Source organism: Giraffa tippelskirchi, chromosome 3 (assembly GCF_054371585.1).
Source record: "Giraffa tippelskirchi isolate mGirTip1 chromosome 3, T2T-mGirTip1v1.2.pri, whole genome shotgun sequence".
Taxonomy (NCBI): domain Eukaryota; kingdom Metazoa; phylum Chordata; class Mammalia; order Artiodactyla; family Giraffidae; genus Giraffa; species Giraffa tippelskirchi.
This window is the reverse complement of record NC_137277.1, coordinates 191,577,501-191,602,845: the sequence shown is the minus strand read 5'-3', so window position 1 is coordinate 191,602,845 and position 25,345 is coordinate 191,577,501. Positions and strand designations below refer to the sequence as shown.

Sequence of the window (25,345 nt, the reverse complement as noted above, 5' to 3'; positions counted from 1 at the left end):
CAGAGAGGAGAGGAGGGGTGAGGAACGTGGCCGGGAGGGAGCCAGGGAGGGGTTCGCAGCCCTGCTGGGCGCCCCCGTCACCGGCTGTGTTTTGCCATCGGCAGCGGCAGTGGGTCTGGGGACCTGGTGGGTACGGAGCCATCCTGCTGGTGAACTGCGACAGGGACAGTGTGAGCTCTGACGACCAGGACAACTGTGACCGCCACGTGCGCTGCCTGCAAGGTGAGGGGGCACCGCTCAGCTACCCTGCCGGGAGTCTCACCCACAAGGGCGGCTCTGAAGGCAGAGCTTGGGGCCAGTTTCAGCTTCCAGGTGCGCCTTAATGTTCCTTAAAACCTGCCCCTCCCCAGCACCCCAGCGCCAGCGGGCACCCCTGCCAGGGCAGAGCTCTGGAGAGGAGTGGCCTCGTCTTCCTCCCCCTCCAGGCTTGGAGAGTGCTAACGCTGAGCACCCACCGTGTGTCAGAGCCTTTCCCCAAATTCCCATCTAAGCCTCCAAGAGGGAGGGCGGCCTCCCCCAAATTCAGAGATGACGATGTTGACACCCAGAGGTCAGGGGATCCCCAAAGTCACTCAGTCAGCCTGCGGCAGGTCCAAGGTTCCTATAACCCCAAATCCAGCCTCCTCTCCGCTGGCATCGCTGGCCTGGATCTCAGAAATGCCCCACATTCCCTGGTAGCTCAGCTGGTAAAGAATCCGCCTGCAATGCAGAAGACCCAGGTTTGATTCCTGGGTTGGGAAGATTCACTGGAGAAGGAAATGGCTACCCACTCTAGTCTTCTTTGGCTTCCCTGGTGGCTCAGCTGGTAAAGAATCCGCCTGCGATGTGGGAGACCTGGGTTCGATCCCTGCATCGGGAAGATCCCCTGGAGAAGGGAACGGCTACCCACTCCAGTATTCTGGCCTGGAGAATTCCATGGACTGTATGGTTCATGGGGTTGCAAAGAGTCAGACATGACTGAGCACTTTCCACATTCTAAGTCCATCCTGAGCCACGTGCACAGCCCCATGAAGGATGCTGTGGCAATGTCCTGGGTGTGGGTCAGGGGCTTGACCCACAAGATGCCCAGAGCTACTCTGAAAGTTGGCTGGATCATTTCAGAGACTGGAGCGCTGAGGCTCCGGGACGGAGGGGCCGGCCCAGGGCAGCAGTGAGTGACGCCGGGACTGAGAGGAGAGCCCTTACCCGCCTGCTGCCCGATGGCCTTCTCACCCCACGTTGCTCTGCACACCTGCCCCGGGCCAGGCAGCGGGCTGGCTGCTCCAGACTTCTGTTTCTGTGGGCAGAGGAGGAAATGGAGGCACAGAGAGGGCAGGAAGGAGCTCACCATGTCGCATGCTTACAGACATGCTCCTGGTGGCTCTCAGTATTCCACGGGGTGGGCAGAGCTGGGGCAGAGACTCAGGTCTTGGCACTCTCTGCCCTGGGGAGGGCGGTGAGCAGGGGTCGGAGGGGCTGGGATGCCGGAGGCCCCCTGAGCCGCTGCCCTGTGTCTGGCCCCCAGACCTGGAAGACATGTCTGTGATGGTTCTGCGGACCCAAGGCCCCGACGCCCTGTTTGATGACCACAAGCTCGTCCTCCACACCTCCAGCGCTGACGCCAAGCGGGCGCGGGTGTTCCACGCCTGTGGTGAGTTGATGCCCGTCCTTCCCTGCCAGGGGGCGGGGGTAGGAGTGCTCAGTTTCCCCACCCAGGCCAGGGTGCAGGCTCTGCTCTGGCTCCCGGGCCGCCTTGAGGGCCCAGAGGAAGAACCATCAGATGTGTGAGTTTCATGACGGTTGCCTGGCGTCCCTGGCACAGCCATGCCCGAGGTGGTTTTAGCAGATGAAAGCATCTTTAAATATATTCTAAGCACGTTTAGAAATTTTGATTATCAAAACTTTCCAGCAGACACAGAAGCAGAGAGAACAGTGTGAAGAACCCCCATGTGCCAACCACTCAGATTCAACCAGGATCGCTATTTTGCTTCTCTTACTTGATCTATGCTTTCTTGTTTGGTGAAGTGTTTTAAAGCCAGTCCCAGACAGCCTGGCTATTTGCCTCTGTTCAGTCTGCATCTCCAGCCCACCCTGATAAACCCCAAACTATTGCTTTACATAGCTACAATGTCATTATCACGAATGCAAGCAAGGATACATAATACCTTCAAAAAATACAAATATGTATTTGGGTTTTTCTGTAAGATGTAACTTTTTGGCCAACACAATAAGAGTAATAATATGCTCATTTTAGAAACACAGAAGTATGTAAAGTTAAAAACGAGAGTTCTCTACCCACCTCCAAAACCTGACTCTGAAAACGTGTCCCCTGTTAACCGCTGGGTGTGCGTTCTTCCTGATGTTGTTTCACGTGCACCGAATGTGCTTGCTGTGTGCATGCGACCATGTTCTGCCTTCCCCGTGGTTTCTCTCACCGAGTTACACATCCCACTCGTCTCTCTGTGTGTTTATTTAGCTCTGCTTTGCTCACCTCCACAGTCGCATTGTATTTCAAAGCATGGAGGTGCTGTAACTGATCTGGTCCCTTGAACATACCGTTTTTGCAGTGTTTTGATTTTGCAGAAATCTAGGTTCCTGGAAGGCAGGGACCGTGCTCACAGCTGTGTCCTGAGTCCAGAACCACACCTCCTAGGTGCATAGTAGGTGCTCAGTAGATAATCTGTGAACACCTTCTACTTGTATTTTATAGGAAAGACACCTACCTAGGCATGGACTTGCTGGTTAGGGGTAAACATTGCTTTGCTAGATGCCACCAAATTGCCCTCTGAAAGATCGGAGCGCCGGCCTTAGAAAGGAATGCCCCCCTGTCCCACCCTAGGCCCGCCCGCAGACGGTTTTCAGCCTCCCTCTCTCCTCTGCGAGTGGGAGGTGAGAAGCGGGGTGGCTGTGCGGCTTCCATTGTGTCGGGGAGGTTGTGCGGCGCTTCCTGCTCCCGGGCCCCCTCACGAGGCCCTTCTGCCCCTGCCAGGCCCCGAGGACTCCTGCGAGGCGTACCGGCACGCGCTGGGCCAGAGCAAGCTGTCCTACGAGGTGCCACGCTTCCACGGGGACGAGGAGCGCTTCTTCGTGGAGGGCCTGTCCTTCCCCGACGCCGGCTTCGCGGGGCTCGTCGCCTTCCACGTCACCCTGCTGGACGACTCCAACGAGGTAGGGGCAGCCAGGACAGACAGGGTGGGCAACGGCCTCAGCCCCGGGAGAGGCGGGCGCCCCCGGCGTGGAGGATCCTGGCCGCCCGCTGCTGCGTCTCCAGAAACCGAGGAGCTAGCAGCTTGCTCGGGTCCATGGTGGTCCTTGACCCCCCCGGGCGCCGGGCCCCAAGGCCAGTCTGTTTCCCCCCCGTCTCGGCCTGCAGGGTTTCTCCGAGTCGCCCATCTTCACCGACACCGTGGTGTTCCGCGTGGCCCCCTGGATTATGACGCCCAGCACCCAGCCGCCGCTGGAGGTGTACGTGTGCCGGTGAGTCGGGGCGCCGGGTGTCGCTGACCCTGCCGGTTCTCTGGCCCTTGGGTCTGCCTCTGTCCTGAACACGCTCCCTGGGCCCGTCCGCAGCGTGAAGAACAACACGTGTTTCGTGGAGGCGGTGGCGGAGCTGGCCAGGAGGGCCGGCTGCAAGCTGACCGTCTGCCCGCAGGCCGAGAACCGCAACGACCGCTGGATCCAGGTACTGCGGCCACTGGGCAGGGCGTCGAGTGACCCCGGCCTGCAGGGAGAGGCTGGCCCCTCCAAGCAGGGGCTGCTGGGAACATCCAGGAGGACCGGGGCTGCGTCCGCCCTCCCCGGGGCCCTGCTCTAATTCTAGACCCAGAGCCCCCCCCCCCCCAGAACCTTCTGGAAACTCAGGCACACTGACATGAATATGACATCCATTCACCCACAGGATCTGGGCTAGGTACTGGGGTGGGGGGGCGGGATGGCAGAGGTGGGGGCGCCTGCTCCCTGCCCTCAACAACCTGGACTACTGACCCTCCATGGAAGGTCGTTTTTGCCCCAGGGATGCTGCCAAACATCCTACAATACACAGGACAGCCCCCACGACAAAGAATTAGCTGGTTCCAAGTGTCAAGAGGGCTGAGGCTGAGAAGCCCTGGTGCAGAGAATGATTGGGACAGAAATTCCCGCTCCAACTGTCTGAGACGGAGCAGGGGCGTTGGCAAAGTGTCAGCAGGGCCTGGAGGCGGGTGGAATCACCCTTGTCTGTGGGGGAGATCAGTGAGGACTGCCTGGAGGGGGCATTTGAGCTGGACCAGGTTTGGCGAATGGACAATGACTTGTGCGGTTTATCCAGCACTCACTGCAGGCCATGCCTAGCATTGTTTCATCTTCCTGACAACGCCCTGTCAGTAAAGAAGGAGCTCTCAGTGAGGCAAGATGCCTCGGGCCGCAGAGCCGGTAAGGGCGGTGCTGGAACTCAGCGAATGGTGGTCCCAGCAGAGGACTGGTACATGCAAAGGCCCAGAGGTGGGAGATGTGAGAAGGGACATCAGCTGTTCTCTCTGGCCGGGGTCAAGCCTCTGTGAGGGCTTCCCAGGTGGCACTAGTGGTAAAGAACCTGCCTGCCAACGCAGGAGACGTCAGAGACGCCAGTTCGATCCCTGGGTTGGGAAGGTCCCCTGGAGGAGGGCCTGGCAACCCACCCTGGTATTCTTACCTGGAGAATCTGAGGAGCCTGGTGGGCTACAGTCCATAAGGTCGCACAGAGCTGGACACGACTCAAGCGACTTAGCATGCACGCAAGCTTCTGCAAAGGGCAAGAACTGAGGTGAGAGGCCTTGAACACCAAGCTAAGAAGCTTTCATTTCGGTTGGAAGTTCATCCCAGGAGCTGTTTCAGGACGGGACTCTAGGGCAAGAACAGGCTCCGTCTGGATCCTGTCTATGCCGTTGACTAGCTGTGTGCGCTTGGGCAAACAACTAGACCTTGCTGTTCCTCACTTTCATTGGTTGTGATATGGGATAATCATGGTGCCTCCGCACAGGTGTGTTGTGAGGTCTAAAGGAGTTAACACTCGTAAAATGCTTGGAGCAGGGCCGGGGACCTTCTAGTGAGCTTCTCGCTGGACACGCAGTCCATCAGTGCTGGGTCACCTTTGCTTCCAGGACCAGAGGGCCCAGGACTGACTTGGGCATGTTACGTGCTTGAAAGGAGGCAGGTCTGCGCCTCCTCAGGCCGTCTCAGCCCTGCTCGCTGTCGGTCCCCCATGGCCACACGCGGAGGCCACGTGTGCTGGCTGGTGCCCAGCAGCCTCTTTGTCCAACTCAGGCCACCCTGAAGCCCTCTCTGTCCCCACTTTCCTGTCACCCAGCAGCACAGGGACACCCCGAGGCCATTCTTGTTCATTCCTGATCTGCCTTGCTGTGTGACCCTGGGTAAGCAGACTCCCCTCTCTGAACCTCCAGCCCTTCCTCCAGCCAGCAGGTATCACGGCCTCTGCCCGCCTCAGTCCTCAAAGGGTAGAGCAGGCGTGAGCGGAGTGAACAGTCTTCCCCAAAGCCCCGAGTGCCAGGCAAGGGGGGTAGGCTACTGACCGCCCCTCGCTGGTGTCCCCCGGGTCTGCAGGACGAGATGGAGCTGGGCTACATCCAGGCGCCGCACAAAACCTTCCCGGTGGTCTTCGACTCCCCCAGGAACGGCGAGCTGCAGAACTTCCCTTACAAAAGAATCCTGGTGAGTGGTCGGGGCCACAGCTGGGCCTGCAGGCCGAGGGGCTTTGCCCCGAGGGCCAGACTGGGAGCTGTGCTCTTCAGGGACGGGAGTAGGGTTGCCAGGTAAAACATAGGAGAGGCCCGGTTAAGGCTGAATCTCAGCTAAACCGTGAGAACTGTTTTAGCATAAGTGCATCCCATATACTGCATGGGGCATACTAAAAATACATTTATTGTTTATATAAAATTCAAATTGAACTGAGCATGCTGTATATTTGTTTATTAAAGCTGGCAACCCCAGATGGGGAGGGGAGACAGGAGAGTGCAGCTGTTAAGAACATAGACTTTGGGGTGGGAGGTGGGAGGGAGGTTCAAGAGGGGGAGGACGTGTGTATACTTAGGGCTGCTTCACGCTGTATGGCAGAAACCAACACAATATTGTGAAGCAATTATCGTCCAATTAAAAAAAAAAGAACAACCTGGCTCTGTGACCCACACGCTCTGTGACCCTGCATGAGTAATTTCCCCTCTCTGAGCCTCAATTTCCTCATCAGTAAAAATATGTTAGCCCAGGTCTCAGAGATGGCTGTGAAGCTTCTTCATGCCCATGCAGAGAAAGCACAAACATAGATAGCTGGCATTATTACTGGTAATAAAATAAAGAGGGCGTCTTCAAATGACCTTATCTATGAAACGGACACAGACTCACAGACATAGAGATCAGACTCGCGGTTGGCAAGGGGCACGCGGAGAGGGGAGGGGAGGATTGGCGGTTCGGGCTCAGCTAATGCAAAGCTATGATGCATAGAAGGGATAAGCCACACGGTCCTGCTGTGCAGGTCAATACGCTGTGATGAACCAGAGTGGAGAAGAATAAGGAAAAGAATACATATATATAATTATACCTATATATATATGTTCAACAGAGGCACTTTGCTTTACAACAGAAATTAACAAACCATTGTACTCAACTCTACTTCCATAAAAAGGGAGAGAATATGTCTTAACGGACCCCTCCTGAGAAAAAAGGGGAGACCCCCTTGGCGCCATAGACAGTGGAAGGCTTCTCCCACCCCTCGCTGGGTCATGAAGGTGGGAGGAGCTCTCTCCTGGCCTCAGGATTGTCTAAATTCCTTCTAAGAAACGGCCCTGGGGAATTGTCCCTTTCCCTAGAGTGGAAAGCTGAGGCTCAGAGGACCATCACCAGCCCCGAGAACATGCCCCTCTAGAGCAGCCAGATACCCGCCCCGGGGTGAGGCCGACAGGAAGGCCACGCAGAGGACCAAGGAGTGGCCACAGCCCCGGGCTCCGCATCTCACGGGGAGTGTGGGGACCGCCTGGGCCCTCTCTGCTGTGCCCCTGTGACCAGGGGGAATAACGCTCTGAAACGGCAGCAGGGCTGGAGGGCTGTGTGTGTCCCAGGTTTGGCAGGCATGAGCATCTGAGCGTGCAGGAAATAGCAGTCAGGTCAGACGTCCATCTCTGACTCAGTGTTTCTATCTGAAAAATGGGTGGCCACTTTCACCCCATCTTTAAGGAGCTTAGAGCCCAGCAAGTTGGTTCAAGCTCTTCCTGATGAGCCTGCCCACCCCGAGCCTGACTCCGTTTCCCTAACCAGGGTCCAGATTTCGGCTATGTGACTCGGGAACCACGAGACAACTCTGTGAGTGGCCTGGACTCCTTCGGGAACCTGGAGGTCAGCCCCCCTGTGGTGGCCAACGGGAAGGAGTACCCCCTGGGGCGGATCCTCTTTGGAGGCAATTTGCCTGGGTGAGAGACAGAGGGTGGGTGGTGATGGTGGCTGGGGGAGGGCCCGTCCACTCCTGGAAAAGAAGAGAAAGGATCAGTGATGGAATGGTAGCTGGGCCCTGCCGGGAGCAGAGGACGAACGACCCCCAGACACCGCCACACTCGTCTCAGGGGGTCCGAGAAGCCCAGAGCGAGGGGACCCAAGAGCTCATTTAGTCCAGCAGTCTCATTTTACAAGAGGGCCCAGAGAGGGTGAGTCACCCGGGAAAGGTCACACAGTCGGCAAAGTTATGACTAGACTCGGCTCTTCTGATTCAGAAAATAAATCCATGTTGATACCAATGAATAATTTTAGAAGAAAAAGGTTTTAAGTCTCAACAGTCCCAGGAGAAATTGCATTTAAATAAGGCTTGTTCACACTATGATGTAAATGACTAATACCAGATCTTTCCCTGAGAGCAAAAGGAAGGTATAGGACATGAAAACTGAGACAGCAGTGACGCAAAGAAGGGGAGAGTAACTGATTGTGTCTCATTCAACATACGACACAGGGGTACTGATGGGAAACAAAAGGAATCACGTGACAACAGTTATTTGCTGTGGGAAGAGACCAGGCCAGAGCCCAGCAGATTCAGCAGAGGGGTCAGAACAGACCTGTGGTCAGACAACAGGTGGAACCAGAAGCGTCGAAGGGGACCACCTGTCCTCAAGCACGTGGTCCCACAGACAGAGCAAGTTTGGGGAAAAATGGGGTTTGAGTTCACGAAAACAAAATGCTGGGCTGTGAGACAAGATCACCCTCTCTCCCTGCTGATGTGTGAGAAGGTGAGGCTGCAGCAAGGGAGAAGTCAGTTAAACTCTAGGAAGAACTGCCCAGCCGTGGGTTGAATATGGGGGTGACACAAGGATGGGGTCTGAGGGTGGTCCTGAGGATCTGCCTGCATGGGGAGACTTGGATGGTAAGATGTGATGGACCTGGCCTGTGTCTGCCTCGTAGAGAACTCACCTTGAGTGTAATTTAAATATATATATATTTATTATCTTTCCTGATTACAAAAGCACGTTGCTTTTTACAGATTTTGCAGAAATCTTGAGCTCCTGTCCTTTGGTTTCTGTGTATATTCTTCTCAGTTAACTTGTTTTGACCCCTTGGGCCCCAGGTCAAGGGGCCGCCGCGTCACCCAGGTGGTTCGGGACTTCCTCCACGCCCAGAAGGTGCAGCCGCCCGTGGAGCTCTTCGTGGACTGGCTGGCGGTCGGCCATGTGGATGAGTTTCTGAGCTTCGTCCCTGCCCCTGACGGGAAGGTGAGGACCCGGGGGACAGCTCTGGGCCTGGGGCTGAGCCGAGCGGAGGCGAGGGGCTCAGCTGAGTCTGTTCTCTGCACACAGGGCTTCCGGATGCTCCTGGCCAGCCCCAGCGCCTGCCTCAAGCTCTTCCAGGAAAAGCGGAAGTGGGGCCACGGGGGTGCCCTCCTGTTCCAAGGGGTGGTCGGTGGGTACCGTGCCCCTCATCGCCGCCTTCCTGCCCTGCTTGCCACGTCACGGCTGGAGAGGGGAATGTCCTGCTGTATGGTGGCCTGACCCACCAAGTCTGAGACCCCCTGGCTCAGCAGGCCCCGCTGTCCACGGCTGGCGCAGAGCTGGCAGGAGCGCCACGGTGGATGACGGGGGAGGTGGCCGTGGGCACAGTGGAGATGCGGCCGGCGCTGGGGGCACGTGACCAGCTCAGTCATACAGGGGCCGCTGTGCTGGAGGGCCGAGCACTTGGGGTTCGATGCTCTGCCCCTCGCTGTCTTGAAAATCTGAATAATTTGTGTTTTGCGAGTGAACTCTGATTGATCAGTGGAACATCTATTGGGAGCTTGGAGCCCGGGCTCAGGAACAGTCCTACCCTGGACCAAACCTCCCTCCAAGAGAAAAGCCTTCACAGAACTTAAAAGCTCCCAAGTGCAACTTCCCATGTCTGTTTCCCACCCCCTGGAGCCCCAGCTGTAAAATGGAAGAAATACAGTTTCCCCCACCCCCCTCTCTCCTATCGGGACTGTGAACAGACTCCTTGAGCTCAGATCAAACCAGAAAACTTCTCTAATCCAAATTTCATGTACCGGGCAGAGGGAAAGCCATCTTCATCTTTCTTAGAAGGAGTGGTTTGCTGTGAGCAGGGCCCAGAAAGGCTGAGCCCAGGAGCGAGGGAATTCACAGCTGTCAGGCCACGTGTAACCAGCGGGTGGCCCCAGAGAGCTGATAGCAGCACAGTGGCCGTCGAGGCACGCGCACCTCAGTGGTCATCCGCTGTGTACCGGGCCCCAGGCTGCGTGCTCCAGGCATCTGATCCCATCTGACCTCAGGAGAGCCTGTGAGGATGACTCAGTCTGCTTTATACCCGAGAATGTGAGGCTCAGAGAGGGGAAGTCGCTGACCCAGCGGCCTCAGAGGGGATGCTGTGGAGCTGCGTCTCTACTCCAGTGGGGTGGGGGAACCGAGCCTGCACGTGGGCAGCTGTGTCCAGCCCTTGGTCGAGGCTTCAGCCCTTCATGAGCACCTGGCTTGGGTCTGAATCACCAGTACCCCCATTTCCCAGCTGCAAGACCTGGGGCAAATCTTTTTTGCCTCTGAGCCTCATCTGTAAAGTGGGGGTGTCAATGCATGCCTTGTGGGGTTGCTGTGAGGACTAAATGAGGTGTTGAGTGTAGAGCCCTGGACTCAGGGCCTGTGCAGGGTAAGAGGTTAATAAATGGCAGCTGTGAGGGTCGCAAGACATTGGCTCTGACCTCCTCTGTCCTGCCCGTCTCTACGGGCACTTCATCAGGCCGGCAGGAAAGATGGGCCTTGGGGGAGCCCCTTTGCCTTGCAGTCGCCTCCTGGAGGTCAGGGACAGGGTTCAGCGGTGTCCATCAAGGCAGGTCCTGGTGGGCAGGTGGGTGACCCAGCTCCCCGCCCCATCACTAGCCAAAAAAAAGAGCGATCATCATCCAATGCCTGGAGGGGGTGGGGCTTACATTTCCAATAAGGAGCATCACTGCTTCTGGTGTGCTCAGATGAAGGCCTAACATTCACGCGCTGCAGCAGCCCGCTCCTGCCGTCCTCACACACCCAGGCTTGCCCAGTGGTCAAGCGGAAGGGCCAGGGAGCTGCCAACCCTGCGAGCCTGGCCTCTGCTGGGGCCGCTCCCACCCTGCCCCTCTCTTTCACAGGCACCCAGCAGGTCAACACCGTCTCCATCAGCCAGGTCCTCTCCAATGAAAACCTCATCAGCTACAATAAGTTTGTGCAGGTACAAGGGCCGTGGGCCAGGTGTGGGGGTAGGCGTGGCTGGGGAGGCTCACGGTTCAGGACAGCCTGGTGGGGGGGTGAACGGAGGTCTGAGGCTCACAGTTCAGGACAGCTCAGGGGGACGGGGGGTGGACGGAGGTCTGAGGCTCACGGTTCAGGACAGCTTTGGGGGTGGGGGGTGCACGGAGGTCTGAGGCTCACGGTTCAGGACAGCTTTGGGGAGGCGGGGACAGGCCCAGAAAGAGAGTCTCTAAATCTTGGCTTTCACTCAGGAGAAATGAGGGGCCAAGCCAGGTGCATGCGAGGACAAGCATTCCAGGCAGAGGGAACAGCACAGACAATGGCCCTGAGGTGGAACAAAGGGGCCTGGAGCGTTTAAGGACGAAGCTGGGAGCCCAAGAGGAATGAGGAGAGAGGGGGCCACCCAGGGCCTCTCAGGGCAGCGCTGGGGCTTTGGCTCTGACTCTGGATGTGGCTGGAGGCCGTCTGGGGATCTGAGTGCAGGACAAACTCGATCTGACTTGTGCTTTGAAACGATCTCTCTGCTGCTAGGCTGAGAGTCTGTCTTCTATTACGGCACTGGGCAGGGGTAGTGACAGTAGGTCCCAGCAGGAAGCAAGGGCACTTCAAGCTGGATAAGCAGAGAGCGGTTCAGTAAAGGGGATAGTTACAAAGGCACAGGGCGGGTTTGAGGAAATCAACAAGGGCCTATTCTGCATCCCCAGGGTAGGAAGAGGGGAACTGTCACCTCCCCCAGGCCTGGAGCAATTAGCCGAGGAGCATGTTACTGGAACATGGAGGGGTCGCTGCACACGCCACCCCAGTATTGTAATTAGCCTCCAATTAAAGAAATAAATTTAAAAAAAGAGGTTGTAAGACAGGAGCTGGGACTGCACAGCCAACCTGCCATGACCAGGGAGGGCGCTGGGGGACCAAGACCCCAAGGTCACTCTCCCAGCAGTGCCCCACCTTCTGCCACCGCCCCCAGAGGCTGAGCCCAGCGGGATGCCCGGGGGTACAGGAGCCCCTGGTTCCCAAGGGTCAGCCTCCCAGGACTCAGCACAGGGAAGAAGGGGGCAATGGGTCCAGAAGGACAAACAGTATCCAGTGCAGGGCCCTCCAAGAAGCACACGCCCAGATAGGGGTGACCCTCGCAGGGACTGAATTAGGGACCATGCCTGCAGGAGGGAGGGAGGAAGAGAGTGGAGGAGGCTGGGCGAGCTGCCCTTGGAGGGGGGAAGGCAGGGCAAGCGGGTCCTTGACGGCCACACAGCCAGTCAGCTGGGGTTGGAGACACCGGCTGCCTCCTGTCCCTGCTGCTCAGCCACCGGCCGTGCGCCCGCCCGGGATGGCTTTCAGGGCTGGAGCGTGCAGCGCCCCCGTTGGCTCCACTCCTGCGGGGGGAGAGCTGTGAGGAGCCTCGTCGTGCTCACCACGTGGTGCAAGAGCGGAAGAAGCCAGGAGGCCCGAGGGGAAACTGCCCGGAGGCCAGGCTGCAGGGGATGGCGCTCCACCCGCGTGGGGGTGGAGGGGGTCAGATCGGGCGTGTTTTGGGAGTAGACGGAAGAGCCCGCGGGACTTGCTGATGATGGAGGCCGAGTGAGAGGAAAGGCGGCATCAAGAACGACCGCAGGGCTTCCTTTCTCATTGGCGTGTGTGCGGGTGCGCTCAGTCCCTTCAGGCGTGTCCGTAGCCCGCCAGGCTCCTCTGTCCCTGTGATTCTCCAGGCAGGAATACAGGAGTGGTTGCCGTGCCCCCCTCCAGGGCGTCTTCCCGACCCAGGGATGGAGCCCACCTCTCCTGCGTCTCATGCATTGGGGGCGGACTTTTTTTACCCACTGAGCCAGCTGGGAACCTGGTTGCTTTACAATGGTGTGTTAGTGCCGCTGTATGAGGAAGTGAGTCAGTTTATAAAACCGCCTCCCTGCCCTCCCGCACCCCCCACCCCACCTTTCTAAGTCATCACAGAGCCCCAGCTGAGCTCCCTGCTCCTGCTAGCTGTGTGTCGTGGCGGATACATGTCAATGCGTTTGGGCCTGAGCAGCGATTAGTTTCCAGAGCTGAAGAATGCGGTAGGGAGGGCGTGGAGGGGTGGGCAGGAATGAAGGTTCGTCTTTGGGCTCCTCACACCTGATGTGCCCATCAGACATCCAAGTGGAGATGCGCAGGGCTGGTTATCTCTGCACATCTGAGCTGAGGGAACGTGTTGGGCTTTGTAAAGTGGTTCCCGTGTGAGTGCTCAGTCATGTCCGGCTCTTTGCTCCCCTACGGCCTGAAGCCCGCCAGGCTCCTCTGTCCGTGGGATGCTGGCTGGGAGGTAGAAATGTGGGAGTTAGCGGTGTCGGCTGTTTTAAACCGTAGGGCTGAAGGAGATCCCCGGAGGAGTGAGACTCCAGAGAAGGGGGCGGGTGGAGGGGGGAGCGCCGTGAGCCACGCTCACGAGGGCCCCGCCAGTGGGCTGAGGCTGCGGCGGGGGGACCCGAGCAGGCGTATTTTGATGAAGGCGCACAAGGAGGAGGTTCGTGCGGAGGGCTGACCTGTGGGCACTTGGGCATCTTGTCCATCCTTAACCAGACGTGCCCCCTTGGGGTCCCCACCCGCACCGGCAAGGCCTCCCTGACTCCTCCCCCTGCCTCCCCAGAGCTGCATCGACTGGAACCGAGAGGTGCTGAAGCGGGAGCTGGGCCTGGCCGAGCGGGACATTGTGGACATCCCGCAGCTCTTCAAGATGGAGAGGAGGAAGGCCGTGGCCTTCTTCCCGGACTTGGTGAGGCCATCAGCCAGGACTTACAGTTTCATCAAACTAGGCTCCAAGCCTCCAGTCCCCGAGGGCCAAACGTCTGCTGCCGCTGTGTTTGGGGCTGTGGGGGCCAGGGCTGGGGGCAGGGAGACTCAGAGGCCCCTCAGTCCCCGCAGAAGGACCTCTCGTTGACCGATTGTCACAGTCACTACAAAATGCTCACTGGCCAAGCCCGCACTCCGGGGCCATCAGGGAAGGGCCCTCCTCTCCTCCCAGGGACCCCCTCGGTATTTGTGGAGTGAGCACAAGATTGCATGAGGCCATGCGTGTAGCACCCCCTGGAAGGTCAGGTACCCCTCCTGCTCCCTTTCCCCCACCCCCCGCATATTTGAGGTTCCCTGTGTGAGATGCAGAGATGACTCAGGCTGCTCCCTGCTCCCAAAGAGCTGCCAGCAAAATCTGGTCGGGGAGAAACTCACTTCGCCTCTCTGAGGGTTTGTCCCAAAGGTCTATTTTGTGTCATAAAGTGACGTGGCAGTTCAGAGGTGAAACAAAGCACTTCCAGCCTGAGAGGTAGGACTGGAGATTCAAGAGGGCTTCGTGGAAGAAGTGGCCTTTGATTGAGCGCTGGGGGCTTTGCCTCTGGTGTCTCTGAAGTGTGAACTTGCATCTGGAACACTTGGACCACGGGCCCCCACAGCGGTTCTGACCCAGCAGGGGCCTGAGACACGGCTGCCTTTCTAACAGCAAACACCGGGGGGTGCTGATGCCGCTCTGGGGCCCACCCTTTGAGCAGCGCAGCTGTCAGTCAGCCAGCTGCCTCCTTCCTCTCTTCCCTCCCTCTCCGCCCCCTCCCCACCTCCATCCCTCGGAGGAACTAGACTCGCCCATCATCAGAGCTTGCGGGCAGCCTGTCCACACCACCCTTGCTTCATCCCTCCTTTTCCTTCCGCTTTCTGACTTTTTGCCCTCTTTGATTTCCCCACTTGCAAAGCCTCCCTTTCCTTCCTGCATCTCCAGGGAGGCCTTGCAATAAGGTCTGTGCCCCCGGAAGCTTGTGCAGCACTCCAGATTCTTGTGTTTGTGGGAAACAAGACCACCGAAGCGGGTTTCGGTCAGAGCCGCAGATTTAGCATAAGGACCCCAGGAAGGCCCGTGGCGGGGGTGGCCGCTGTGGGGGGCGTTAGGAGGGCCTGGAACCGGCTCCTGCTTCCACGTCTACATCGCGCATCCCCCCCCTTTCCCCGCCTCCTCCTTTGCTTGGCTTCCCAGCCTCTCTGTCCCTGGGGACGAACGTTATTATGACCACACAGAAGTGCAGGCACAGGGAGAGAGAGACTCAGCTCTCCCACCACGGTAACGGCAACACCCGAGGAGGGAACCTGATTGGCCCAGCTTGGCTCACACATCTACCCTGGTCCCATCAGCTGTAGCCTGGTGGTTCGGGATTCCCTAGCACAGACATGGCAGCTGCCACAGCCTACCAACAAGGAGGGCAGCTACCAGAGAGAGAAGCTGTCGTGAGCTCTGCACGTGCACAGCTGGTTAGAGCTCTTGCCAGACCACTTCCCTACCTCGCTGCCTGAAGGGGCGAGTGGCTGTTTGCAAGGCTGCCTCAAAGACAACACCAGGTCCTGCTAAGCGTAGAGAAGGTGCTGGGGTGGGAGCCGATGCTGCCGCTGACCTGGGCGCCCCCTTCTCTGCAGGTGAACATGCTGGTACTGGGGAAGCACCTGGGCATCCCCAAGCCCTTCGGGCCCGTCATCAACGGCCGCTGCTGCCTGGAGGAGAAGGTGCGGTCCCTGCTGGAGCCGCTGGGCCTCCACTGCACCTTCATCGATGACTTCACCCCGTACCACATGCTGCACGGCGAGGTGCACTGCGGCACCAACGTGCGCCGGAAGCCCTTCGCCTTCAAGTGGTGGCACATGGAGCCCTAAGCCAGCCCCCCACCCTTTACCTCTGGGGTGGGCTGTCCGCCTGGGTGACGGAGGCCGAAACAGGCCCCTGAACTATAAGTTTCAAGAGACCCCAAGGTTCCGGATGGAGCACCTGCTCGGAAGCCTTTTCCTCCAAGTGTTTGCACGCCTCACCTGCTGCCCATTTGGTTCTCAGACTTGACCCCCTTGGCTTCCCAAGAAGAAGGACCTCGTTTCTTGCTGTCTGTCTTGCAGATCAGCATGACCCATGGGGACTCCTCCAAACATCCCCCTCTGCACCCCCAAATCCTCTGTGTGGAGCCTAATTCCCTCTGGAGTCTAGAAACGTCTATGCCTCTCCTCTGCCTTCTGGGCCTGTGCGTCCTAAGGCAGGAAGGACCCGAGATCCTGCTTTGGTCTGATTGCCTCTCGCTCTGCAGGGCAGCTCATTTCCGAAAGTCACAGGATAGGAGAGATTTAGCCCAGAGCCTCACCCACGGTGAAGGAGCAGAGGTCTCTTTAGATTGAGGTGGGACCAGCATTCCAGCTCCCAAGCCTCTGACCAGCTGTTGAAATCCCCCTTGCCCAGCGCCCAGCATGGTACATGCTTCTAGATTCATGTTGAAGCAACATTAGCCACTTACTTAGCCACTTCCTTAGCCTGAGACACATCTCATCATCTGACCTTTAGAAATCTGGCTTGGTTCTGAAACCTCCTGGAGTTTCTTGGAGATGACAATATCTGGGGAATTCCTAGAGATTGGGAACACTGGGTGCAAGGGTGGAAAATGTCCTTCATAAGACAGAAGATGCTTTAGTGGCCCTGGGCCTTCTGCAGGAGGGGAGACCCCTGGTAGAATCAGTCCTGGGCTTTCTATTAACCCCAGGTCATCGTTCCATGTCCTGCTTTGGCTCAGGAGAGGGGGCCTTGTGGGGCCAAACCCGCCGAGACCACTCAGGACAGGACGGCGCCGGGGATGGACCAGTCTGAGTGCAGGTGGGCAGGGAGGGGGTGAGGCGGCTTTCTCTGGTGTGTATCGGGCATGTGTGGGTTCCATGGGGCTCTGTGTGGATCCAGCTGTGCTTCCATCACTGGCTAATAAATCGCCAGAAACACAAACAGCGTGAATCTAATTTGGCTCCCTCTAGACAGCAGGAACAGAGAACTTTCTTGCAGCTGAAGCATCTGCTTGCCAAGGCCTCCAGGAATTTGAGGCTTAGTAGCCCAAATTTTGGGAAGACCGTGAGGTTGTTCCATCTTGGCCACGGGACTCATCCCGTGGGTCACCACAGCCAGTTGCAATGATAACGAGGTGAAAATAGAAGCCCGGGGCTCAAACGCCAGGCTGCCGGGGCCGGGTGAACATGGCCGGGCAAGGGTCTGGGCTGTGGCCGGAAAGTTGCATTGTGAGTGTGGCAACGGGAAGCCCGTGTGTGTGGACCTTGGGGCTTGCACACACCGAGTGACGCCCTCCTTCCTGTCCGCGAGGAGGCCGTGACCACTCCGTACAGGCCCCGCGGGCTTGTTCCCTGGGCTCTCCCCGGAGATGCAAGCCTCAGAGCAACTCACTCGGCCCCAGGGCTGGGTAGTTCCCAGGTGGTTAGAGAGGATCCCACAGCCTCCCCCACATCCCCTCCTGGCCACCGTCTACCTAAAATCTCTGAAACAGACTCCCACCGCCCCTCACGTGACCAGATTCCGACAGAATAAGCCCACTTCCAGGGGAAGCTGAGACCAACGAGGGTGTTAAGGAAACTGTATTTTTTACAGAGTTTCAGTGGGGGTACATGCCTCCAGACGGCATGTGCCTAAAATCGGAAGAACTCAGATGGGTTTCCAAGCAGGCATTTCTCGCCCCGGGGGCCCCCAGACTGGCCACGAGGTCCTCTTGTGAGGCCACAGGTGGACCCAGCAACAAGTCTGAGACACTTCTCGTGCCTCGAGCCTGCCTCCTGTGCTCCAGGGAGGCTCCTGCAGCCCAGGAACCTCGCCTCAGTGACAGAGGAAGCAAAATCAGTCCTCACTTAGGTCCCTGCAGACACCATTCACCTGTCCGCACCGCGACGGTATAGTCAGCGCGTGTGTTTCCTCTACTACCGTAACACACTGCCGCAAGCTCAGCGGCTTGAATCAAAGCAGATTTATATCCTTAAGTTCTGGGATCAGAGGTCTGGGAGGCATTGTTTCTTTGGGCAGCCCTAGTGGGGAATCTCTTCTCTTATGTTTCCCAGCTTCCAGGGGCCTCCTGCACTGTTTGGCTTGTGCCGTAGCATCAAGTAGTCCCCCAACTCTTCTGCCCTCTTCCACTTCCTGGGACCCTTGTGATTGGGCCCAGCTGGATAAGCCAGGCTCCTCCACCGTCTCTGGGTCAGCTGATTCACAACCTTAATTCCGTCTGCAGCCTTGATTCCCCTTTGCCATGTAGGTAATGTGTTCATAGGTTCTGGGAGTTCAGACATGGACCTCCTTGGGGGGCCATTATTTTGTCCACCACAACCAGACTGGCCTCTCTGATCTCCCCAGTCTGGACCACAGTTGCCCCCTCCGAAATCTGACTTGGCCTCCTGATGGGTGTCACGGAGTCAGCAGGAGAGAGATGCCGCCCATGAACTCTTCTTCCAGGGCTTGCATTCAGTCCTGGACCCTCAACACCGGCCTGAGACCTGGGGTCCGATGGGTGCAGGCTGGGTGGCTCCTAAGAGCACTGCAGGCTGCCTCATCAAGCCGGGGGCGAGGGTCCCCTCCACCGCTGCCACTCCAGACGGCTGCCTGCGGTGCTCTGTTTGGTCCCTGGAAAACCCCGGGGAGACCAGAGCCAGGCCTGAATTCTTGTGGAGCAACTCCTTCCCCTCCTCCACCCATATTGTGGTTCCTTCAACACGGAGGTTGGCTTGACCCTGGGGAGGTCAGGACGGAGGTCCCAAGGGGGCCTGAAGGTTGCTTGGCTGGGCCAGCTATTACATCCTAGCAGAAGCTGGTTTGAAACCTCCGTTAATTCCTCATTCGTTCATCCCAAAAATATTCAACGTGCATGTTCTATTTGCCAGAGACAGTCTCTACCCTCAGGAGTTTGTATCTAGGGAGGCAACGCGAAAAGAAGCACAAATAACTAGAAATTGTAATGAGTGCCATGAAGTGGAGGCAGCAAGGGCAGGAGAATAACGGGGAGGCGACCTCAGAGGGGGTGCTGTTTGAGCCGACCCTGGAGAGTGGCCTGGAGCGCTGGGTGAGCAGGGGAGCCAGCTTCTGGGCATTGGGAAGGGCGTGCTGAGGCCTGGAGGTGGGGAGCGCCCGCAGCCCCGGCAGGCTGCAGGGCCGGGGTGGCAGAGGCGGCGGGAGGAGGGGCCCACGTTCCTGCAGCCTCGCTGCGCCCAGTCTGAAGCATCCTGCTCCCCCCAGGGCCTGACTCAGGGCAGAGAGCACGGAGCACGCCCAGGCACGCTGCCCGCACACCGCAGCCCCGGACAAAGCGTCACGCACAGCGGAAGGGCCGCATGCCAGAGCCGGATGACCCGAAGCTGAACTGGCCCTTCTCAGCGGTACACTGAACCTCTCTGAGTCTCCGTCTCCTCCTCCGTAAAATGGGCATGAAACTGTGTCTGCCTCACAGAGCTTGTGTGGGGTTATATGAGGTGCTTAGTGTGCCCGGCACGTAACACCTGATAAATGATGACTGTTATATAACACCCCCCAGGCCCTCCCCACGTGATCGCTGTGTATACATACTCCCAATGTCTGCATTCTAATAGAGGACAACGGCCCTTGGAGACCCGGAGTCGGATTTGGGAGGAAGGGAAGGGAAGCTGTCCTGGCACCCCTCAGGTCACAGCCTGCTGGACTCAGCAGCACGAGGTTGACCCGGGGGAGGCTCCCGCCCAGACAGGAGGGAGAGCCTGTCTTTCTCGCAGGGACTGATGGCTCTGGCGGCCCCGGGCCCGCCTGACTCACACTGCATTCAGAATCAGGAATGAGTAATTGCGGGGCCCCAGCAGGAGGCTGCCCAGCGCTGTGGTCTCCTGGCCCTTCCCTGGGAGTGTGGGGCAGGATGGCTGAGGCTCCAGGCGAGGGTGGGCAGACAGGAATTCTGGACGACTGGGCAGAGTCCACAGAGCTGTCCTTTCCTACCAGGTCTCCGACATCCCCACCCCCTATGGCAGAGTGATGGTGAGCGTGGGCCGCGCGGGGCGTGTGCCAGGCTCCTTACACGCATCATCTTGTCTGCTCGTCACGACAGGCTGGCATGAAGTTGCGATTATTAGCCTCACTTTACAGACAGGGACACTGAGGCGTGAATGAAGGAGCCTGCCCGGGGCACGGAGCTGTGACAAGTTTGTGGGGGAGACAAGTTCGAGCCTGGATGGGTGACCTCTGTAACCTGGTTCTTAACCAGCCATTCTGGTGGTTCTCAAATTAGAATCACCTGGAAGGCTCTTAAAACCTGGCAGAGTCTTCCTCCCCCTTGGAGACTCCGTCTGGAGGTTGGGGTGTTGCCGAGAGCCGCCCGATGCTGCTGCCCGCAGCCAGGAGGGAGAGTCTGTCCTCCTGGACATCTCTCCCCCTCCCCAACCCACTGCCCCTCCCCTCATCTGCAGCCAGCAGTCTCGGGGGGCCGTGGCCGCCTCTGGGCTTTCTCGGTGGCTCAGCAGTAAAGAATCTGCCTGCAATGCAGGACACCAAGGTTCAATCCCTGGGTCAGGAAGATCCCCTGGAGGAGGGCATGGCAACCCACTCCAGTCTTCTTTTAAGCTTCCCAGGTGGAGCTAGCAGTAAAGAACCTGCCTGCCAATGCAGCAGACGTGAGAGTCGTTGATTCCATCCCTGAGTCTGGAAGATCCCCTGCAGGAGGGCATGGCAACCCACTCCAGTATTCTTGCCTAGAGAATCCCATGGACAGAAGAGCCTGGCGAGCTATAGTCCATAGGGTCGCACAGAGTTGGACACGACTGAAGCGACTGAGTACACACATGCCTTCCTTTTTATGGCAGCCGCCTGGACTGTGATGGCACCGCCAATAACCAGACAGTTCCTGCTACATTCAAATTTTCTTGCTGGGCCAGAGGTTCTTAAACAAATTGCACAAGGTTTCCTGGAAGAGTCATTAAAACCACAGACTCCTGGGCCACCAACCCCTCCAGCCAGGCCTCCTGAGACCAAACCTCTCGGCCTAGGCATCTGTATATTATAAAGCTTCCCAGACAATTCTGATACATACCTGGGTCATTGTAATTCATTCCTTTTCACTGCTGTATAGTATTCTATTTTGTGAATGAAATGTATCTGCCAGTGTGTCTCAGATTCTTCCCACATTTGCTATAACAAACAATGTGGCTCTGACCATTCTTGGAGCTGTTTCCTGGTGTACGCATTCATGAGTCTGTCTAAAATACATATCTAGAAGCTGTTTAGCTTTACTAACTGCACTAAGCATGGTGATGCCAGGGAGGAAAAAGGAACAGGAGTGTTTTGGGAGTAAGTATGGGTTCAGGGAGGTCAGCTGCTCTAACAAAGAGACTACAAAGTGTGTGATGGCCCTGATGCTATATGTGCTTACTTCCTGCTCAGGCCAACAGTCCAAGGTGCTTCGGGTCTGAATGGTGAGTACATGTCTGGGTGGAGTGGGGGACTCTGCTCCACGTGCCACTCAGGGGCTCAGGCTGACGGAGGCTCTGTCAGCTTCACTCTGGGCCTTGACCACGAGCCTCTGGAAGAGAAGAGAGAGGATGGAGAATCACACCCGCCGCTGAACCACCCGGGGCCACGTCACCCCTGCCTCCAGTCCGGTGGTGAGGACTCAGCAGTGAGCGGTGCAAGGCGATGCTAGGAAAGGTGGCCGCTGGCTGGGCAACCGCCTCCAGTACCGGGTCCACATTACAGACGAGGGGAGGGCTTCCCTGTCGGCCCCTGCCACCCTGAACCCGGAGGAGGAGGAGGCTGGGCCAGGAGAGAAACCTAGTTCACAGCGGGAGCCTGCCGGGGCCCCGCCGTCTGTCTTCAGCTCCAGTCTCATCTCTGATCACCTCATGTCCTCCCTTCGGGACGCAGACCAGCCTTCCTCTCCAGCGGCCAGGCGGCGTGGGCCCAACCCGCAGGCTCCTCTCTGTCCCTCACCGCCCCAGCCTCATCCACGCGGTGGTCCTGGGCCCACCCCGCAGGCTCCTCTCTGTCCCTCACCGCCCCAGCCCCATCCACGAGGTGGTCCTGGGCCCACCCCGCGGGTTCCTCTCTGTCCCTCACCCCCCAGCTCCATCCACGCGGTGGTCCTGGGTCCTGCCTGCTGAGCGAGGGCCCCTGAGAGTGGGATTTCCTGGCGAGAGATGAGAGTCAAGGGTCTCTGCAAGGGAAGTGGAGGAACGGCCTCGGGGAGGGCTTCAGAGGCAGCCGGAGGTGCGCGGGGAAGTGTCTCCGCGGTTCCGGCTCCCCTGCCTGCGGCCGCAAAGCCAGGGCTGTGCCAAAGTGGAAGCAGGCTGAGGCTCATCTGCCAGCACGGGAGAGCTCTGCAGGTGGGGAGGGGCCGGAACTGTGTCTCCAGCCCTCTCCCTTTAGTCCCGCGGATGCCTGGTGAGCACCGACTGTGTGCCCACGAGGACTACAGCCTCGTCCAGAGCCTGGGCGCTGGGGCCAGGCTGCCAGGGTGTGCTTGCCAGCTTTGCCACTGCCGGTCTGAGACCTCGAGCAGGTTACTTAAGCTCTCTGAACTTTACCCTCCTTGCTGGTAGAATGGGCACAGTAGAAGTACCCACGTCAAGGCGCTGCTGTGAGCAGAGTGGCAGGCCTGACTAGGTGCCTGGCAGAAGGCCTGGCACCCCGCAAACTACAGCCATGTGACAGGGAGGCTGTAACTTGAAGTAAGTTGCCTGAGCAAGCGAAAAATGCAGGGGTGTTTATCTCTGAAGGTTGATTTTTCTGCACCGCCACCTTCAGAGTCTCTTGCCTGCTTTTTCCACTTTATTTATTTAGCTGTGCCGGGTCTTAGTTCTGGCAAGTGGGATCTAGTTCCCTGACCAGGAATCTAACCCGGACCCCCCGCATTGGGAACACAGAGTCTTCACCACTAGACCACCAGGGAAGTCCCTTGCCTGCTTTATTTTTTTTCTGATGATAAATGTTTTTTAGGTTAAGCTGGACACGTAAGATTTTTTAGGTTAAGTTGGACACGTAAGATGTTGAAAGTGAACTGAAAGTCGCTCTGTCGTGTCTGACTCTGCGACCCCGTGGACTATCCAGTCCATGGAATTCTCCCGGCTAGAACACTGGAGTGGGGAGCCTTTCCCTTCTCTAGGGGATCTTCCCGACCCAGGGATCGAACCCAGGTCTCACGCATTTGCAGGTGGATACTTACCAGTTGAGCTACCAGGGAAGCTGAGCTACCAAAAGAAGTTGGGTGACAGCAAAGCCTTCACTAAGACAACAGGTATGGCTGAAACCAAAGCAACCATGTAAAGCAATTATCCTTCAATTAAAATAAATAAAAAACAAACGAGAAAAGGCAACAGGCATAAGGACTGGCCGCTCCTGGAGGCGGGCAGTGGCGTCTCCCGTTTGCCCACCACGAAGTCCCGGCGGTCACTCCCCTACAAGCTGCAGCTGAACCCAGCACTGGGCAGGTTTTCACGAGGCTCAGGGTGGAAGAGGGGCTGAACTCTTTACTCCAAGTCCGTCCCCATCAGTCCTGAGCACCAGACCTGGGTCTCCTGCCTCCCCACACTTTCTTGTTAGGTGGGTAGCAAGGATCTGAGGTGGTTGCTGATACGGTCTCTGGGGGCAGGATTAACTCTTGGAATTCCTAGAGAGGAACACATGCTTGGAAAACCCCAAGAGTGCCATCAGCGCTCATCAGCTGTGTGTGTGTGTGTGTGTGTGTGTGTGTGTGTGTGTGTGTGTGTGTGGTGAACCAGCAGATGCAAAGAAAGCGCAATCAGTAACTCCCTGGAGTGAGCTGTCTTTGAAGGGTTTAAGGCCAACAGCAAAGTTAGTTCCGCAGTTTCTTTTTTGAACGCTTCCTGGGCCTCTAAATGAGTCTCAGCATCCTGAGAAACATCTTCTCAGTGTTAATTATCTCAATCTGAAACATCTTCATCACAAAAATGATAGCTGCCCCGGGCAGTTCCCAGGGCCTGGGCGAGCAGGGACCTGAGCGGATCTGGACAGGGCGTCATTCAGGAAGGAGCTTTCGTGTGAGCGATCGGCCCGGGGCAGCTCAGTCATTATACTTGCTGCCTGTTTGTAGGCAGTGTATGTGTTTATTGTGGCTGGGCTGGGTCGTCACTGCGTGAGGCCTTTTCTCTGGGAGCAGGGGCCCTCTCCAGTTGCAGCGCATGGGCCCCTCACTGCAGCGCGTTCTCTTGCTGCAGAGCATAGGCTCTAGGGTGCGCAGACGTCAGCAGTTGCAGCGCGTGGGCTCAGTCGTTGCCTCTCCCGGGCTCCAGAGCTCAGGCTCAGCAGTTGTGGCACATGCTGCTCCACGGCACGTGAGATCTTCCCACACCAGGGATTGAACCAGCGTCTCCTGCTTTGACAGGCAGATTCTTTACCACTGAGCTACCAGGGAGGCCCACTTATTGCCTGTTTTTCATTTGTTATTCCCTTGACACATTTCTCAAGGGATTCCAGCCTACTTAGAATAAGGAAACGTTCAGCAAATAGGTGGCTTAAAAGTAGAGAAAAATAAAGAGCTCAAAGCAGGAAAAATCTCAGACATAAAGGCCATGGGAAAGGACAAACATATCTATGACCATGAAGATCGAACTAGCGCTTTTGGTTAAGCTCACAATTAGGCTCTGAGCTTCCCAGCAGCCCACGCAGGAAGGGAGCCAGAGCTGGGCACCTGCTTCTCATTATTAGAAGGAAGGCAGTGTGTGAAACGATTCCTACCGCACACGGACGTTTGTCAAAGGATGGGGCGGCGGCGGTGTCCTCGGCCACCTCGCAGCCGCAGCTCCGATGAGCGACTGCCCGGGGCGGGGCCTGCCTGCTCATCTGGAAACTGTGAACGGTGCTGACCTTTTGGATGGTTGAGGACTAGGCCAGCACCTGGCTGTCAGTAAGCATCCCACCAAAATTTATTCTTTACTTTCTGTTCCCCCTCATTCCCCACAGGATGAATGCCTTACGGTAGTTATTGGTTTCTTATTGTACAGCTATTTAATCCTCATTTTATTCTATTTAGTCCTACTTCATTATACTTTTATTGGCCGATAATTGCTTTACAGTGCTGTGTTAGTTTCTGCTGTACAACGACGGGAACCAGCTCACTGTTGTTTGGTTGCTAAGTTGAGTCTGACTCTTTTGCAACTCCATGGACTGTAGCCCCCCAGGCTCCTTGGTCCATGGGGTTTGCCAGGCAAGAATACTGCAGTGGGTTGTCATTTCCTTCTCCAGGGGATCTTCCCGACCCAGGGAACAAAACACATCTCCTGTTTAGCATGCAGGTTCTTTACCACTGAGCTGCCAGGGCAGCCTGTGGATCAGCTGTATGTGTACGGACATCCCCTCCCTCTTGAGCCTCCTTTGACCCCACTCCACACTACTCTACATAAACACAGGTATCCGTACTCTGTATCCAGCTCAGTGGTAGGTTCTGAGGATATAGCAGTGAATGAGCAGGTGTGGACCCTCCCTTTAGGAGGCTCACAGGTTAGCAGAAAGGTGAGGCAAACAGGCAAGGAGAACACGGCAGGATGAGTTCAATTATAAGGGCACAATAATGACTATGATGGCTTCCATATTTTCAGTATTAAACCCAAGCTAAGCACTGTGCTTGACAAGAACAGCATGAGAAAAGCAACCTATAGACACAGCAATGAACTCATAAATGAAAAAAAAGCTCTAAGTAAAACTCTTAGCAAACTGCATTCAAAAAGGAGGATAAGGATCAGATTATACAATATCAGATCAAATTGAATGGGTCCCGAGAATGCAAACTTCACCTCGGAAAATCAGTTTGGTAGATTAATAGAGCAAAGAAGAAAATACACAATTGTCTCAATAAATTAGAAAAAAAGCTGAAAAAACTTCCATTTAT

The 25,345-nt window shown here is 57.0% G+C and overlaps 1 protein-coding gene across 1 annotated transcript in view; it reads left to right on the top strand.

Moving 5' to 3' along the window:
* Nucleotides 1–16,443, top strand: part of PADI3 (peptidyl arginine deiminase 3) — a 29,304-nt gene extending 12,861 nt beyond the window's left edge. Inside the window, exons 5-16 of the mRNA XM_081580950.1 lie at nt 105–222; nt 1,505–1,630; nt 2,969–3,147; nt 3,353–3,456; nt 3,550–3,661; nt 5,557–5,664; nt 7,261–7,412; nt 8,552–8,696; nt 8,781–8,883; nt 10,586–10,665; nt 13,306–13,431; nt 15,111–16,443. Of these exons, the coding sequence (XP_081437076.1) occupies nt 105–222; nt 1,505–1,630; nt 2,969–3,147; nt 3,353–3,456; nt 3,550–3,661; nt 5,557–5,664; nt 7,261–7,412; nt 8,552–8,696; nt 8,781–8,883; nt 10,586–10,665; nt 13,306–13,431; nt 15,111–15,344 (1,587 nt within the window). The 3' untranslated portion in view covers nt 15,345–16,443. The remainder of the gene's footprint in view (nt 1–104; nt 223–1,504; nt 1,631–2,968; nt 3,148–3,352; nt 3,457–3,549; nt 3,662–5,556; nt 5,665–7,260; nt 7,413–8,551; nt 8,697–8,780; nt 8,884–10,585; nt 10,666–13,305; nt 13,432–15,110) is intronic.
* Nucleotides 16,444–25,345: the final 8,902 nt, after the last annotated feature.